The sequence below is a fragment of the Periophthalmus magnuspinnatus genome, chromosome 11, assembly GCF_009829125.3.
Source record: "Periophthalmus magnuspinnatus isolate fPerMag1 chromosome 11, fPerMag1.2.pri, whole genome shotgun sequence".
In the NCBI taxonomy this organism is placed as follows: domain Eukaryota; kingdom Metazoa; phylum Chordata; class Actinopteri; order Gobiiformes; family Gobiidae; genus Periophthalmus; species Periophthalmus magnuspinnatus.
In genome coordinates this window covers 24,854,335-24,871,476 of record NC_047136.2, presented here as the reverse complement: position 1 = coordinate 24,871,476, position 17,142 = coordinate 24,854,335, and the positions used below count along the sequence as shown (strand labels likewise).

The window sequence follows — 17,142 nt, the reverse complement described above, 5'->3', positions numbered from 1 at the left end:
ACGTCTTTATTAAAGGTGATCAATACTCCTGTGTGCCGGATTATGCCGAATAATCTCATCTCATTTGGACACTATTAGATTAGACTATAGAAGATACACTATTAGAAAAGTAGTGTCTGGTTTATAGTGTGTTTACAACATTCAAGAACCAGAAGTTAAAGGGAACATAATAACAACAGCTAAGGCGTCTGTGTTTGGTTCTTGTGTGTTTCTTCTAATTATTACCTGGTTTGATGGGATAGTCCCTGTGGTATATATTTATCATAGTTGTACATCAGTTAAGTGGCACTTTGTGGAGACAGGTAGAAAAGAAAGTAGTAGCGTTGAGTTGTAAAACACAATCCCTCAACCTCTGTCATCACCGTCAAGACAGGGAGGGCATTTTTCTGACAGTTTAAACATTGATTTAACAAAGTAAAGATGTTCTCATGGATTTTTATTAGTCTAATCATAACTATTGTGTAATTTTGTGCAATTGTGTAATTTCTGTAAGTTTTGGCTTATGGTTGCTAGGTAACATAGGTCTACATATGTCATATCTGCTGCTCATGCCCAACCAGGAAGTGAAATTATAAACGTCACCAAAACTACAAAAATAGAAGAAAAAACAGGCAAGATTTTTTAGTAAAATCTTAAATATAATGATGTTAACTATGTTTTAAGTTAATGAGTACACTAACCTGCCACATGCTCTTTGAGACATTTTTCTGCTTTTGCAATTTCAGCTGCATTTCGTCTGTTTTGTTTGTTGTTTTGTGGTCAGAAACAATTCCCGATGGCTTTATGGTCTGGCAATCAGCATTCTTGATACATCCAAAATCCAAAAATATTTTTCCAATTTGCTTATAAAATATGAATTGTGTTGAATAATAGATGGCATCCAGTCAAGAGAATGCTAAAATATTTCAACTTAATTTTGAGTGCTTATAGAGATATATCAGGCCAGTATTTGGACTTTTTAGTATATCGGCCTTAAATCTCCAGCACAGGCCAATAATTTGTTTTGGCCGAACTGCTGCCTAAAGAGTACACACAAACCTTTATTTTAACACTTTAATGCGAAGAAATAACCGCACAAAACGTGACTACACAACTCTCTTCAAATAATCAAAATCCGGCCTGTGTATCGGCCCAAAAATATCGGCAGAGCTATTTGGCGATTGGTTGCTCTGGATTCTAAACAATAAGCATTGGTATCGGCCATGGAAAAACGCATATCGTTCCATCTCTAATGCTTAAATATTACAGATGTTATCCATATTTACTGAACCACGGCAACATTACCTACTGGTTTTAGTCTTCAGCTATTCCCCCTTAATGTCTAATTCACAATCTCCTAAAATCAGATATATGAATATTTCCATTTACCATCGTGTCTGTGGACGTCCCTGTGTAAAGCGTACAGTACGTAAGTAAGTATTGGTCAGCCATTGATTTCCACATCCTCCTAATCCACTAAAGCAGATGGAAACACTGACTCTAAAGACCATTCTCGTATTTATGTGTGCAGGTATAATATGACACAAGCCACTTAGAACTGTCATCAGTCATGTGTTGACGGAGCAGAGCTACTCCACGGCTTTGGACCGTAATCCCATTAGATGTGGAGCATTCCCTCATGGGAACGGTCACCCGAACTTTTCAACACGCACACAAATACGCACGCAAATGTACTAGCACACACTCGTCTACGGTTTCACTGACAAACAGAATACATCTACTTCATTTAATCAACTGTTAAGTCCATTTTGGAGAGATTTTCATGTAGTTTCTAATAACGGACTGTATGTTACAATTGCACTTTTTTGTATATTTTATTACTATCTTGATTAATTGTGCTTAAAGCTTTGCGTGACATTGTAGTTCAAGAAAAATTTCCCATTGGGGACAATAAAGCTCATCTTACGAAACCATATGTAAGACCAAATCATGTCACCAAAAGCAATGGACAACTGTGTGGAGAACTGCATATCTAATTCACACGTTTACAATCTGAGGATCAAAATATGTAATGTAAATGCCAAAAAATGCAAGTCGGTATGGTTCACTTTCGACAGTGGACCGTACCAATCCGCTCTCTAGAAAACCAGTGGAGACTCGCCTCGTGCGTAACATAACAGGTAAATGGATTGATTGCCTTTTGTAGTCCTCCTGGGTTTGCAGATTGGTATGGTGCACTGTGTAACATGAACCATGATGGGCCGTTTGAAGTGCCCAAAATGGCCCGTGCGAGGCTCTACCTCAGAGGGGTCTACGCTGGTTGGGCCGTTAAATAGGACTGTGCCAAAGAGATCCAAGGCAAACCGCTCAGGGTACAAAAGCAATCCAAAGTGCCGTATCTTTCTACAGATGCACAGTATAAATGATGGTTGGGTTGAGGTTAGAATGGAATAAAAAATGCTTTCACAAAACTCCTGAGAAAATCGAACTCCGTAAATGTAACAATTTTTGAAAGAACGCCAATTTGCAGAAATATGTATGGTTCCAGACAGTTTAGTGTCCCATGTTCTTGCTTTGAAAGTCCAGCTCTTTTTAGATAATTCTTCTTCAACATATTTTAGCTGTTTGCGTGTCATTTTGAGCATATTGGTGTTTCTGATTAAACTCATACATGTTTGTCTCTCTCTGGCTTTATAAAAGAACATAAAGTTGATATAAGTTGCCGGGTGTCTGAGGAGTTAACAGGCTTAGTCCAGATTAGGCCTAATGTGTGAGTGTGGATGTGATCTGAATGCAGCAGCTGGTAAGAGCAGGGCCTGTGAGGCAAAGCTACTCCGGAAGACGCCCTGATACCAGTTTAACTTTTGGCTGAGGTGACGTCCTTGGCGCCCACTAATCTGTTTGGCGTTTGTTAAACCACTGTCCACGGACCATCCGGACAGACACACGGGCTCTGCGGTCAATACAATCTGGTGTCTGAATACAGATTTATACGTTCACAAAGCAGTACCTATGGAGCTATGTGGGGAAATACTATTAGGATACTCTTCTCTTTTTTAATGTTAATTTTATAATGATTATTTAAATTTAATTTGCTGTATTAATTAATGTTTTCTTATTCTGTAAAGCACTTTGAATTGCTTTGGGTACGAAATAAACTTGCCTTGCTTTGTCTATGAAGTGGAAGTTAAACTTAAACTAAAGCTGTGGTGAATTCTGTTTCTACTTTTTTCATTTATTTATGTAACGGGACAATGTACAGTCATGTAAATCCCGAGGGCAGAGATGCTGGTACCAGACTCTCACCCATCTGCAGTCCTTTACAAGGTTAAGAATGCAAAATGTCCTGTTAATGGACTGTCAAAAGTCTAATCGTCGTGCAAATCTTTTTGTTACTATCTGCCAATATTGGAGGTATTTGTGGATTTCAGCTAGGACTTTTTCCCATGCAAAAGATACACTATTTTCATCATCAGAAACCAATGGATATCAGACTCTAAATAAATAAAACATAGTCTAATCTTGTCCAGTTGCAATGACAAATAGTTGTTGCATCATCAGAAATGAACGCTGATACTTAATTCCTATAAAAGTAGAGGTACGGTTACGTTTTATGCACAAAGTTTCACTAAAATATCAAAGCCAACAGCCAACACTGCCATAACATGAAAACACACTTAACTTTAAACTACAACTTGAACTCAGCACACATGACTTACCTGGCCCGCCTTCACATGTACCCTACTCCAAAGCACATGGCCACAAGTAAAGTGAGCCCTGACACATGAGTCTTTTACTGCGCTCCTCAAACTTGCTTTTACTACTCTGTCCTAAAGTCACAGTGCGTGCCCTTTATAATGGCTGTACTAAGTCTTGTTACAAATGTACTGGCTACTGATTGATTACAGTGGGGTTCAAAGGCGGTCAGGAGTGGTGCCGGGATGCGGGGCCCTCACTTGACTCCCAGGCCCGAGCCAGATGTCCCCGGCTACTCCGCGTTAGTCCGGCGAACACATTAGCAATTGAACCTTGGCCTTAAAGTTCAGGCTTACCCACGGCCAACAACAGGAGGGTGCTAAAGGTTACACTTTGATGGGATTATCACACAACCAAGTTCTACTAAATACTTCTGGACTGTACGTTTTGTTTCAGGGGTATTGGGATAATCTGATAAAGTTTAAAAGTACATTGCATATTTCTGCTTGGTGGTTTTAGATTCAGATGTGATGTTGTCGTACTCCCAGATGGGGGGGCACTTGCTGGGTTTCAGATGGCATCATAACATTCTATAGTCCAATAAAATGTAACACAGATGGGGGCAGCTAAAATTAAATGAAATGCAGATTTCTGTTGTAATCCGGTGTGTTCTTAGACCTAGTCACTAAGAATAATGGTCAGGTTCAACAGTTGTGCGTTTACCTTTTGGATATTTCATGGTAAATACAATGTAGTCAATGGGGAAAATAGATTACATTAGAATTTGCCATGAAATATATAAAAAAAAATAAATGCACCAATGTCGAACCTGATTATTTATTTAAGTCTGCATTTTAATTATGTTCATTTTAGCTGCCCCCATCTTCAGTTCTTTTTAAAGACAGTACAGCAGGACATGTATTTACCTCATTGACATGTGTCGGTTGCTGTAGCTGCGAGTCAATCTTCTGGACTGTTTCTGTCTGTTTTAAATAATATTGGTCTATGAAATGCTGTGATGTCATTGGGAACCCAGCAATTTTCCATAATAACGTACATGATAAGGCATGGAGTGCATTTACTACTTGGAAACTTGCAGAGGATGCAAAATAGTTGTATAAATAAAGTTATATTTGCATAATTGATGTAGTTATATTAAATGTGTATGTTTCAGTTTATAAAGTTTTAAGCGTAGCCTGTGTTTGTGTCCTTAAACTTTTTTTTACAGTTTTTCTTGATTGCTGATTAGGGTGCATCACTGATGAGTCATTTTAAGTGACATTATGTTATTATGCTGTTGTCTAAATGTTCAAGCTAATTTCCACTCAATCAGCCCAGTTTGTTCTATGTGTACATCATAGGGCTGAGCGATTTGAGAAAAATATCTTTATGTGCTATTTCTGACAAGCTCTGAAATTGCAATTAGATTTGCAATTTATGTTTTAACAATAGGAATTTATTTTTGTTCTAATTTTGCATCCAGAAAACTGACAAAAAGGCTGAAATATGAACTGACAAACTAATACAAGAATCACATTTCAGAACATGTTTGTACAGGTCTAAACTACAGGATTAGCAGCTTTTATGCAGAATAACAGATATATATATAAAATGACAGGTTAGATTCCTTATGGACACTGAACTACTCAAAAAATTGCAGGATCATATTCGCAGTTGTATGCTAACATGCTAAATATGTTTCCCAATTGATCAGAATCACAAATGACAAAATGTGAACATGTGAAACGTTTCAAAGCTCCAAACGATTACAGCTCAGTGTGCTTTGGACTGGGCCCTGTTCCTCCGAGCAGCACAATGCCACAGATGGCGTTGTCGGCAGGAATGTCCACACAGAGGCTGCCAATGGACTCACTGTTCATTTGCTTCAGATTTTCAGCAGGATTCTCCTGGCAGCAGATCCAGACTGGTCCTCATTATCTCACTACAGGAGCTTGAATATGTGAGTACTGATTATGATTATCTGGATCATTAGTAAAAAGACATAACTACAGTTTTTGTTTGTTTGTTTTGACTTTCTACAATTTTTAACTGTCAGGGTAAATTAAAGCAGATTTGAGAATTGTAGGGCTGCTGGTCGATTATTTAATTCAAAAGGAGTTGTGGAAAAAGCTCTCAAAACTATTACGTATCTCTATGTTTATGATGCAAACTGCACCAAACTGTTGCAACACCACAAGTGCAAAAACAACTATTTATGGAGAAAAAAGTGCTAAGAAACAATGTATTTATATAAAGACAGACTAAACTTGTGAAGCCTTTTTACAGATAAATACCAAACAATACAACATATACAGCTCTCACTCACTTCTGCTTTCTGCTGTTGTCCCATATAAATCCCAATAATCAAAATAAAATAATTAAGCAACTTATACAAATTTTGGTCAACCGATTAATCAACTAAACGACTAAAGGCCTACAGCTCTACTCAATTAAATTACTACTGAATGCAGAGGCAAGCAAGAGTCAATGACAATCTTCTTTTAGTTTTAGCCAAACAAAAGCTAAAGCAAAGCCTGTATGTCCTGCTCCATCAAAACAAGCTCCTCAGTTGCAGTTCTCTCTCCCTTTATGGTTTTACAGTGTTTAAAAGGAGAATGTGCGCTCTGTGGAGGCTTGTGTGTTTAAGGTTATGGCATCGTCTGTAAAGTGGGCTATTGGTTTGATAAACAACACTCAAAATGTATGGGGGAGGTGTAGGGGCAGCAAGATACAACAAAATGTAATGACAGTGTTGAATACTGCAATAACATTTTCACTATATCAGCTCCGCAGTGAGTTAGAAAGTGCTTTTGCCAGTGTCTACTTGTCATATTTTACGTAATGAATAAAAAGTAGCTTGTGCTGCCAACTAGCTCCTGTTTTAATCAGAGCAAAGTTATAATGTTTGCAATGAATGTTCTTGAATGAGGTTTATTTTCTAATTAAATGCATGTATGTTTCATGTGTTCGGTCATGCCTTGTTGATACTATAAAAATGTTAAATATTGTGCAATTTTGAGCTGGGTAAATGGAAACAGTTCTCCCTCTGCCTGTCAAATCTGTCTGTTTTTTAACGCATTTTAAGACTAGACTGAAAACTCACCTCTTCTCCCTGGCATTTAACACTAGCTGGACTATACATAGTGCTATCTGTTTGTTTTTGTTGACTTTTATGTGAACTTTGGGCAGCTGAAGTTGTTTTAAACGTGCCAGATAAACATAATTGAATAGAGCTCTTCAATTAATAGTCTCACTACGAGGAGAATGTGACCTAACAGTAATTAACATAAGCCATGAATCATTTAGTTGATGTTTCCGCATATAAATCCTGACAACATAAGGTCATTGTTCAACCTATTATCTTGTTACGTATTGTGAAAGAGTTAGAGTGGAGTTAGCCGTCTATATAATGTGGTATGAAAATATACGGCTGGCACTCTTTGTAATGTAATACTATGTCATTATAATGGGACATAATTAGGCAGTTAAAACCTATGTCGGTGCACATCAGGACGGGACTGCTAATGAGCGCCGAGTTCAATGTCTGTCAGGAATTTACACACTCACGCACACACATACACACACGATTAGTAAAGGTTTTGGAAGATTGTTAAGTATAATAAATCCAAGTTGTTAGTAGATTTGAAAAGACAACAAAAAAACTATATAAAAATGGCATTCGTATGGACTGGGTGATATGGAAAAACACAGTGTAACATTAACATTTTCTATATTCCTACACTGGATTTTTCAAAAGTAGGAAGATAGCTGTTTATCTCTATTTTTTCAATAAATAAAACAAATTCTGAGGCAATAATGTGTAATAAAGCTTTTCTGGTGGGGAGATGGCCACCCGCTGTTCTCCATGGAGATAGAGAAGTTTAATGCCATACTGTTGAACATTCCAGGCAAACCAATTCAATGTACTTAGAGACTGCAAGTGGCGAACTCTCCACCAGAATTTGTATGATTTATACTCTCAATATAACAGACTATTTACTAATTAATTGATTAGAGAAAAAGTGGGTAAATTGTTTCACGTTTTTCCTATAATTATTCCAATACATATGCCATGTTAAAATAATAATAAAAACTTTTATAATACGTTAAAGGTGCACAATGCAACTTTTCTCATTGAGAGTTCGCCATCCACTTGTCTTAATGCTATTGAGTTTCCTAGAATGTTTCACAATACGACATTTAACTTATCTAATGTTACATAAAGACTTTTTGAGCAGTAAAAACATCCCTAATTGAATAAATGCAAAATAGATTTGTTTAATACCATAATGGGGAGACACAATAACATCTCCATGGTGACAAGCAGGTTACGGATCCCCCACCAGAAAGTTACATAATGTAGATTTAATGTGACAAAAACCTGTAATATACCAGATCGGTTTTAATATTACGATATCACCCAGCCACAGACAGCATTATCAGACATAATTGAACAAAATGCATTCAAAATCCCCTCTTTTTAATTCTTTTTTGAAGCTAGCTAGATGTTTAGATGCATTGAAATAGAAAAAAATAGTTATAAATAGTTATGAAAGAAAGCCATAGCCAATGTGGTGTGCAGAGCTCAGGAGAGAAGCAGGAGAGGCAGAGCGGAGAGGCAGTCTGTATTACCATTGGCATCATCTTTCCAGCGGGGGGAGCAATTTTCTGCTGGCTCTAAAATAGATGGAGAGGCACTTTTATCATGGGGGAGCACTCGCTCACAGGCCGAGGCGGGCTGCTCACAATGACAGCAGCCAACAGTTACACCTACTTCTAAATGTGAACACTTCTGCTTTGATTTCACTGCTAACAAAATGTCGATTGAACACAACATGGCGATCATCACATTTTGCATTGACGTTTAAAGGCCCTGTACCCAATTTTTTCCTATGTATTTGAGCATAATTTTTGTATTGTATAAGCAGCACTTGACATCAAAATATGTCAGATGTGTTACTGCTCCATAATAAGGAGGCGTGCGTTCACACGCTAGCTGTTAGCTTTACCATGACGGCAAAACTCCAGATGATTCACTGCAATGAGCTTCACAACGATCTCTGGAGCTCATTGCAGTGAATTATTTGGATCCTTAGAATGCATAAAGTAAGTGAGGAATAACGTTGGACCTCTGCAAACTGTTTGAAATGAACTAGTTCTGTTTTTCATGTGTTTAAGACAGTAAAAATCAGGTACAGAGCCTTTAATTTATATTTTTGACAACCAACATGATTAGTTAGAATACATTCATAATAGAAATGAATAATTAAATGAAATAATTGAATACTTATTTTTCTTTTATTGTAATTCTGAATGTGTCAGCCCATGATCTGAACATATTAGACTTTAATCTGACCTAACCTACAATGTGTACTATGTTTGCATTGACAAAATCAATATGTACCTTGACATTTCTAAAAGCTATTGTTTTGAAAATACACAGACATCTATAGACTTGTCACTGAAGGCTATGTGTTATACTTGCATTCAATCTTATCATGCATTTCAGAAACATGATTGACTGGAAACCTGCTCTAAAACCTATATAATGGTGAATAATGTGTTTATTTTATTTATTTTACCTAAATGTCTCTCTCACCTGACATACTGGTGGGTTCAGGGCCAAGCCGTCATCCTCAGAGCCTCCTCAGACATCAGACACAACCTGCAAAGAAAATTAGATTTCTCATTTTAGCTCACAAAATCTGAACATGAGAGAGGTAGATAAAAGAAAAACTGATTGGATGAGTCAGAATATTTTATTCTCATGTATCCCCATAAAACCTCTGTGGCTTGTTTCAGAGGTCATGGTGTCCATGCAGATTTTCTGGCTTTTCAATAAGTGTTTGGTGCCACCTAGTGGTTAAATAATGAACGTCGGATGAGAGGTGTTGAACCTGATGAACCCAAATACTAGTTCTCTTTGATTAAATGTATGAAACAACATATACCTAGGAGTACATTCACATAGGATTATAAACCATATACAGTAAAAGGGCTTTACCAGATTTATATTTATTCTTGTCAAGATAAATGCTCTTTACATAATTGGTGATGTGACATGATGTGACCATTTTAAACACATTTAAGCTTTGGTCATTTCTCTCTGTGATTAGTTTGCAGATAAAATGAGTTCTCACATTGGCTTCTGTCATATAAACAAACAGTAAAAGAGCCAGTGTTATGAATGGCTCTTTGAAATGAACGGATCCAAAAGATTCCGCTCCCATAAAAGCAGAAAGTCCTATCACTGAAACTGATTCTTTTTACATAGAAATAACTGCATTCTCTCAGGTAATAACTAATACATCACTGACAGGATCACCTTTTCTCACCCAACCAGACACACTGTTACTAAGAATCATGGGAAACCAACTGCCTGACACTATCCCAGACGCTTAATTATGCATTTAAAGAGTGACAAAAATGTAAATAGCAGAGATGAAAGAAAACGAATGCATGACACCATCCCAGACAGTTTCTGTGGCATGTTGCAACATCGCGTGCAGAAAGGACAAAGTGGGCGGAGTTAAACTAAAACGTGTTCCGGACGTGTTTGAAATCAGGTGCAGACCCTTTAATTTAGTCTATCTTAATAATGTAACTAGAAAAGATAGACAAGAAAAATACATAAATACATACATAGATATTTTATTAATCCGGAGCAAATTCAAGTTTGTCACGTGGTCTCACAGTCACACTTCAAACACTGAATAATACCAAATAAATAGCTCTAAACTGAGTGAGCATTTGAGAAGGACTAGTTCCTTTCCCTGGTTGCCACAGCGCATCATGCGGATGGATACTTTGAGCAGGTTTCATGCCAGACGTCCTCCTGGGCTTTGAGTGGACACAGTGTGGAGCGTTTGGCTGCGTGTCAGGGAACGAAACCAGTGACCTCCTTCCCCATAGCAAAGGGCAACTGCATTCATGTGTTTGCAGAAAATTCAGTACGAGTAAACAGGGGTAGACCAGTTTAAGCGACTGCGTGCTGGGTCCAAAGACAAAAAATATAGAAAAGAAAGGAAAGATCGGCACTGCAGGGGGGTCAAGAAGGGGTGAAGAAGAGCTTGACCTCGAAACGTTACATTGTTGTGCTATTATAAAGATAAAAATTGGTCCAAACAGGTGCAGTGTGAATCTCTGCTTTCTTTTTTAGCAGTAAATTCACACAGCACTATTTTGGTACCATTTTATAATCACTCCACGTTTACTCTTAATAATAAATGATCAGAGACTTAATTTATAATGAACAACTGGTTGATTAAGAATGATTCAGGCGTAACTACTTAATGGAGGGGTTAGGAGTAAAGGGACTGGTAAGTATTTACAAAGCCTAAACCATTTTAAATAAATTAATTCTTTGTGAATTCAGTTTGTGTTCATGCTTTAATAAGGCTCTGAAAATGTTTTTAATCTACAGTGGTACCAGTTTAATCTTTGTACTTTTCACATATTTACTAGGATTGCAAAGCACAATTTGAATGGACGTACTTAGCAAATCACAAAGACTGTAAGTGTTTAGGTAACATATTTATTCTATAACCAACAAATCTTATTATGTAAACATTATTATTTTGTCTAGTCCTCTTTCAACAGAATTCCACTACTAAAACTAATCTCAAATCTAATCGCACTGCTTATCTAAAAAACACAAATCGATATTTTCTCCCAAATCATTCAGTCCTAATATTTAGACTTTTTTGGCATTATACTGCAAAAACATGTGTTGGTAGTAAACTATGTAAAAAGTAAAGTGTAGAGTTTCAGTGCAGTTTTAGTATTGATTATTACCTGGATATTGAAAAAGCAGTTAAACTAAAAACATAACTTCTCTGTTCATTGAAGTAACTGAACAGAAAAATCCAACCAAATATCAAATGCCAACAAAACAGCATATTTAAACATTTTGCTGTAGGTCAAACGTGTTCCAACATCGTCATCAGAATGAGATGAGTCAATGAGACTCTGCTTAAATCCACACTACAGGCGGAGCTCGGGGCGTTGTTGGGCCTTAAGAGTAAAACTGCACAAGCTCCAGTTTAACGGCTCTCAGCTCATAGAATATATCATCTCCTCATTCATCCATACACTTTTACAGTATGGGAAAATAGGGCTGGACCATTTAGTACAAGTGCAGTATTATTCATCTTTAAAAGGAGGTATTTTACTTCTATTAGAGACACCCCTCTCTTTCCTCCTTGCGTTAAGTCACTCCCCCTTCAGAGCGCTACCACAACACGATCAGTTGCATCTCGTGAATGAAACTACTGCACATCTCATCAGGTCTGTCAATTTCCTGTGTTGAAAGTAATTCCTTGGTATTGCCTTAATCTCAAAATCAACTTCTAAATTTTAGTAGGTCAAGGTCGACTTTATCTTTATAGCACATTTACAACCTGGTGCCCAGAGCGCTTTACAGTTCAAAACAATAATTGTAAAGTTAGATCAACTACAACCAATAAAAAGACACAAAATAACAAGGCCAGTGTTTGTATTGTGATAACACTGCTATTCATGAACAACATTTATATTAAACCAGATACAAGTAACAAAACTGATGAATTTTTGCCAAGTCAAAAACATAATAAATAAAACATAAATGAAACAAAACAAACGCTAATAATTATGATTATTTTACAGTGTTTAATTATGTTTTCAAATCAGACTTGTGTTTTGATTTACAGTGCAGGAAGTATATGGTCCTTGGCCCACTGCAGTGCTTCCCTCCGACCAAACACAGGCCTGAGCCCAGAGCCACAACAGCCCCTGATACAGCAACTTTCAGAACCAAGTCAAGATTGGATTTCTTCCCATTGTTGAAAAATGGTTACACACTTCCCTGTACAGGGAAGTGGGGAGGTATAGAGGATAGGTGCAGACGCAGGACAATACAGCATTACTCAAACATGCATGAATCAATCAAAGACCAAGAATCAACAAGCCGCTGTGTTCCAAATAGCAAGTGCTCATGGGTGCACTACCGGCTTCATCAACTCTGACTCCAGTTCCCTTTACATAAAAAAAAAAAATTGCCACCCCTCGCTCTTTAAGTGCTGCAGTGAGCCTCATTATTTTGGTCTTAAAATGTATGATCCTGGTATTTTTATTTCGCTATTTTGTCTGTTATTAATGTTCATATCTTGATTTAATGACACATAAGGCTTCTTCTTTCCCTGAGGTCGCTCCCGGTAGAGTTAAAAACAGGTTTGATTGACAGCGTTGCTAAGTGCCCGCTTCCTGCTAAACCAGCGGTGTGAGCGGGAAGGTGAATTACCCCAACACACGTGCTCGCTCCAGATTGGCTCTTTGGTTGCTATGATACTTGCAGTCGAAGTTCCAATTCGCCCCTATAACTGTTAATGACTGGAGGTGAACGCTGTGGGTGACGTCACACACTCTCTTAGTCCACATCTTTATATAGTCTATGGCTGCAACTACTCTACCTCCACCATAACTGTGTGGTGTCTGTGATGGAGGTGGACACTGGTCAAACTGTTCTCTGTGTTGGACAACAGCAGTCACCCTCTGCATGAGCTGGAGCTGTGGCAGAGGAGCTGCTTCATGGAAAGGCTGCTCTCACTCTACTGCTCCACAGACAAGCTCAGGAAGTATTTTTACCCAGACCTATTAGACTTTATAATGCATCCATGTAAGGGAAAGTAGAGGTGAGAGGGGCGAGGGGGGAGGGGGGAGTGGTTCATCGGGTATGTATTGATTGCATTGCATTTGTATTCATCATCGCACTGCCCTACTTATGGTTTTTACGTATGACTATTTTTAATCCCTATTTTAAAATTCTGTATGTATGTCTGTGATGTATTGCAGCTGGAAAACTTAATTTCCTTTGGGATTAATAAAGTATTATCTATCTATCTATGTATCCATCTATTTATCCATCTATCAACTAATGATAATTTTAGCAATCACAAGACAATTAGGATTATTTTTTATAGTCAACAAGTAATGATTAGTTGATTGATTTTTGTGCCCCTATACTCTTTGTTTATTTATTTATTTTGATTTTTGAGTGCCTATTTCTATTCTCTCTTCTATTCTTCTAAAACTGCGCATTGCAACACTGGAATTTTCCCATTGTGGTTTGAGTTCTAGAAATCTCAACTGAAATGCAAACAACCTTATGTTATATTCTTATATTTCTCTTCTGCAACCCATACTGCTCTCGACAGACACTTGGCTCACACATAACACATACGGCTAAACCTCAGACCTGTTCACGACAATGTAACCACAACACATAACAATGTTTATGACTGAAGACTGAAACTGACAGTAGCCATTTCCCCATGATCTCTTTTCGGGTGGAGGATCTGCCACCGGCTCTATGAAGATGTTAAAAAATTGCCTGTAATGTTCCACAGCATGGTATTAAACTTATTTAAACTTATCTAACCTACAAACATCTAACCTACCCATCTACATAATCCTGGCAAGTACACAGATTTTCATTTTATTCATGCAGAGCGTGCACTAGTTTTAGTATTCAGAAACACAATAAACTAGCTTTTTCACTGTATTTTTTTCATGTTCTTTATTGTCAGATAATAAGCCTTTTTCCACACACTGGAGGCTAATGATAGTTGTTAAGCTGTGGTGCTGAACACGCAAACCACAATAACATGTAGCACAATTTGGCTAACTTTAACAATGTTCTTTTGCGTCTGAAAAACAGTGAAAAAGAGAGATGAATATTGATAGAAATTACAGCAGGTACATGGCAATTTCTGGACAATTTACAACAGCACTTTTCACTGAAAAGACAATTTAGCATTTTGTGTTTTTTTAGTCACACATGTATGATCAGTGAGAGCCTCTATGCAAGATTTTAGGGATGGAGTTTTGTATTATAAAACAAGCTTTACAAAAAAAACCAAACCCAAATGACCAAAGAATATGGAATAGGCCAGTTTCTACAAGATGCAAATGACATCAAGCACAACATGTTGATAACCTCTGACCTTAACAACATATTTGCCTAAGACAAATAATCAAGTTTTGAATTGAATGATTGGATTGGTGGAAGTTCCATGTTTTAATACATGACAGCTTTCAAACAGCCTATTAATAACACATTTTAAGAACACACTTTAATAACACATTTTAATAACATTTTAGCTCTACGCTGCCACAAATGTCTGACTAAAATGATGATTGTATGATTTAGAGTTGTTTTATGCCCAACTGTGTAAGATTAAAGCCAATGGAACAACATTTCCATGGAAACAAACAGAGGAGGCCTTCTTATTTGACCTATTTATCCAGGTCAAATAAGAGTCAGGTTTGTGGAGATGCAAGCCCGGTCACAGTAAGAACACACTGGCCCAAATTGGCCCTTGGACAGCTCCCTGGCTCCCCTCACAATGATTCTCATCTACCACATGACATCTCACCATGAAAAACTGAATGAGTCAGTGATTCCAAGCACAGCTGCCTCCTAGTGCATTCTGGGAAAGTGGACTTCCCTTTGCCGTTCTTTACCCTAGAGAACATTTACTGTCCAGACAACAGCTGGAGCGATGCAGGAGGCTGGTGGATCCATTCAACAGGTTTTTCATGGACACACAGGCGCACAGAGGGTTTTGAAAAGGCAAAACCTGGAGTGTAGTACGGACGCACAATATACTGTATCATGTAATCATCATATGGACGCCATTTACTTAGATACTAGAATGATGAAGTAAAATTAGAATAATGATAAATAAAATTGCAAATATAAAAGCAGTTGCAAAAATTATCAGGAAAAAAATGCACTTGGGGTCTTTTTTGTAAAATTCTGCAGCCCTGGTGTCCAGCAGTATAGAGTAACAGTGAAGGAGAGCAGAGAAATGACTGAGGTTAAAGCAGGACGTCCAGATAAGACAATGCACAATGTGAGCAGGAAAACTGTCTAGTGCTTCCACTTTATAAATAGCCGTCACACGTGCTAGTTGTGTTGTTGACAATAGCACACCGTTGGGCTACCTTTAAACCTTTAACAATGGCTGCGTCCGAATGTCCACCCTAGACCTGCTCTGTTTAGTGGACTATAAAGTGCACTCATTCACAGAGCGATTTGGACGTGCAGCTCATGTCAGGGTCACATGACTGGGGGTGTCGCGAGCCAGTTTTTTAGGTCCCCGATTTGATACAGATTTTTTACATTTGCAATTGCAGATACTGATCCGATTTATAATGATTTTACTTAGAGAATTTAGGCTTTAATATAATAGTAAGTATTTCACAGTGAATGTAGCCCCAGTTGAATAAAAGTATTACCAAATATAAAAAGGCCTACTTAAAATAGCCTAATAATAACTTGTTATAATAGTGCAAAATAAAGTCTTAAACTCCTCCACACACAGCGGCTTCAGGACACAGCGACAGAGTCATTAGGTGATGTTTTAGCCTCTGTTTCTAAAGGCAGTGCTTTCATCATATTGTTTATGTTTGAGGTCTGTAAAAAGAGGAGAAGCCTGAAGCACATGGCTACTTAACATTTGTAAACAAGCTAGCCATTCAGCTCTGCTCCTCCGCCTATTTTGTTTTTACTCTTAAGACTCTGAAGACACCGCAGAGGTAAAACAAACACTATTTCAGCCGATACCGATACCGATACCAGTATCAGATCAGGACATTCCTACGTAACTCTGGTGTCTTGGTGAAAAAACGTCAGCTAAACTGATAAAACCTGATTTCTGTAATAAATAATGATCTAATTGGACTGACACACACGTGTTTATGGACTAATAACACCCATATAAGTTTTTGTCAAGATGGATCACACAGAACAGACTGGACTATCAGAGAAGTGGAAATTATCGATCTTTTAACAGCTCCAGCCATAACAGTTTATTTAAGACTGTGTTTTATTCATAATCAGGAATCAACAGTGCTACAAACCAGCTCTTCTGTTTGCTCTCAATAAGTCATGTCGTGTCCAGTTTAAGACCAGTTAAAGATGCACTGTTGTTGTCCCAACTCTTGCAATGCATTGTGGTCAATATTTACTGCTCTAGTGACTAACGCTGGTTTCTACTTTTAAAGGTGCACTGTGGGAAATTTTAAGTATACTACTTTTTCACTCACTGGACATTTGGACAGCACTAAAAATGGTGTGACCCCTATTTAGTGGAATAGTGCTGAAACTGGACACAGCCAATGTTCTTTTGGCTCTGAAAAACAGTGAAAAAAAGAGATGAATATTGATAGAAATTACAGCAGGTACATGGCAATTTCTCAACAATTTACAAGCACTTTCCACTGACAATTTAGAATTTTGTGTTTTTTAATCCCACATTTTGAGTGGCAAGAGCTTCTATGCAATATTTTAGGGATGGAGTTTTGTATTATAAAATCCATGGTTTTATGTAATGTTTTTGGTGTGTGTTAAATATACTTTTTATGACAGACAGGTAATATTTATGAAAAACTCTTTCCATAACAACCCAACATGTAATTTGCTTGAAACCAATGATCAAGATTTGAGGTACTTTTTTTTCCCCTATT

General features: G+C 37.5%; 1 protein-coding gene across 10 annotated transcripts in view; it reads right to left on the bottom strand.

Moving 5' to 3' along the window:
- Positions 1–17,142, bottom strand: part of thrb (thyroid hormone receptor beta) — a 120,679-nt gene that overhangs the window by 15,363 nt on the left and 88,174 nt on the right. For 9 of the 10 annotated variants that reach the window (XM_055225555.1, XM_055225554.1, XM_055225557.1 and 6 more), the window contains 2 exons: positions 9,236–9,301; positions 8,269–8,313 (listed from right to left, as the gene is read on the bottom strand). In XM_055225555.1, the coding sequence (XP_055081530.1) occupies positions 8,269–8,313; positions 9,236–9,242 (52 nt within the window). In that variant the 5' untranslated portion in view covers positions 9,243–9,301. Of the gene's footprint in view, positions 1–8,268; positions 8,314–9,235; positions 9,302–17,142 lie in introns of those variants that run through there. The other variant, XM_033975058.2, reaches the window with a different exon arrangement.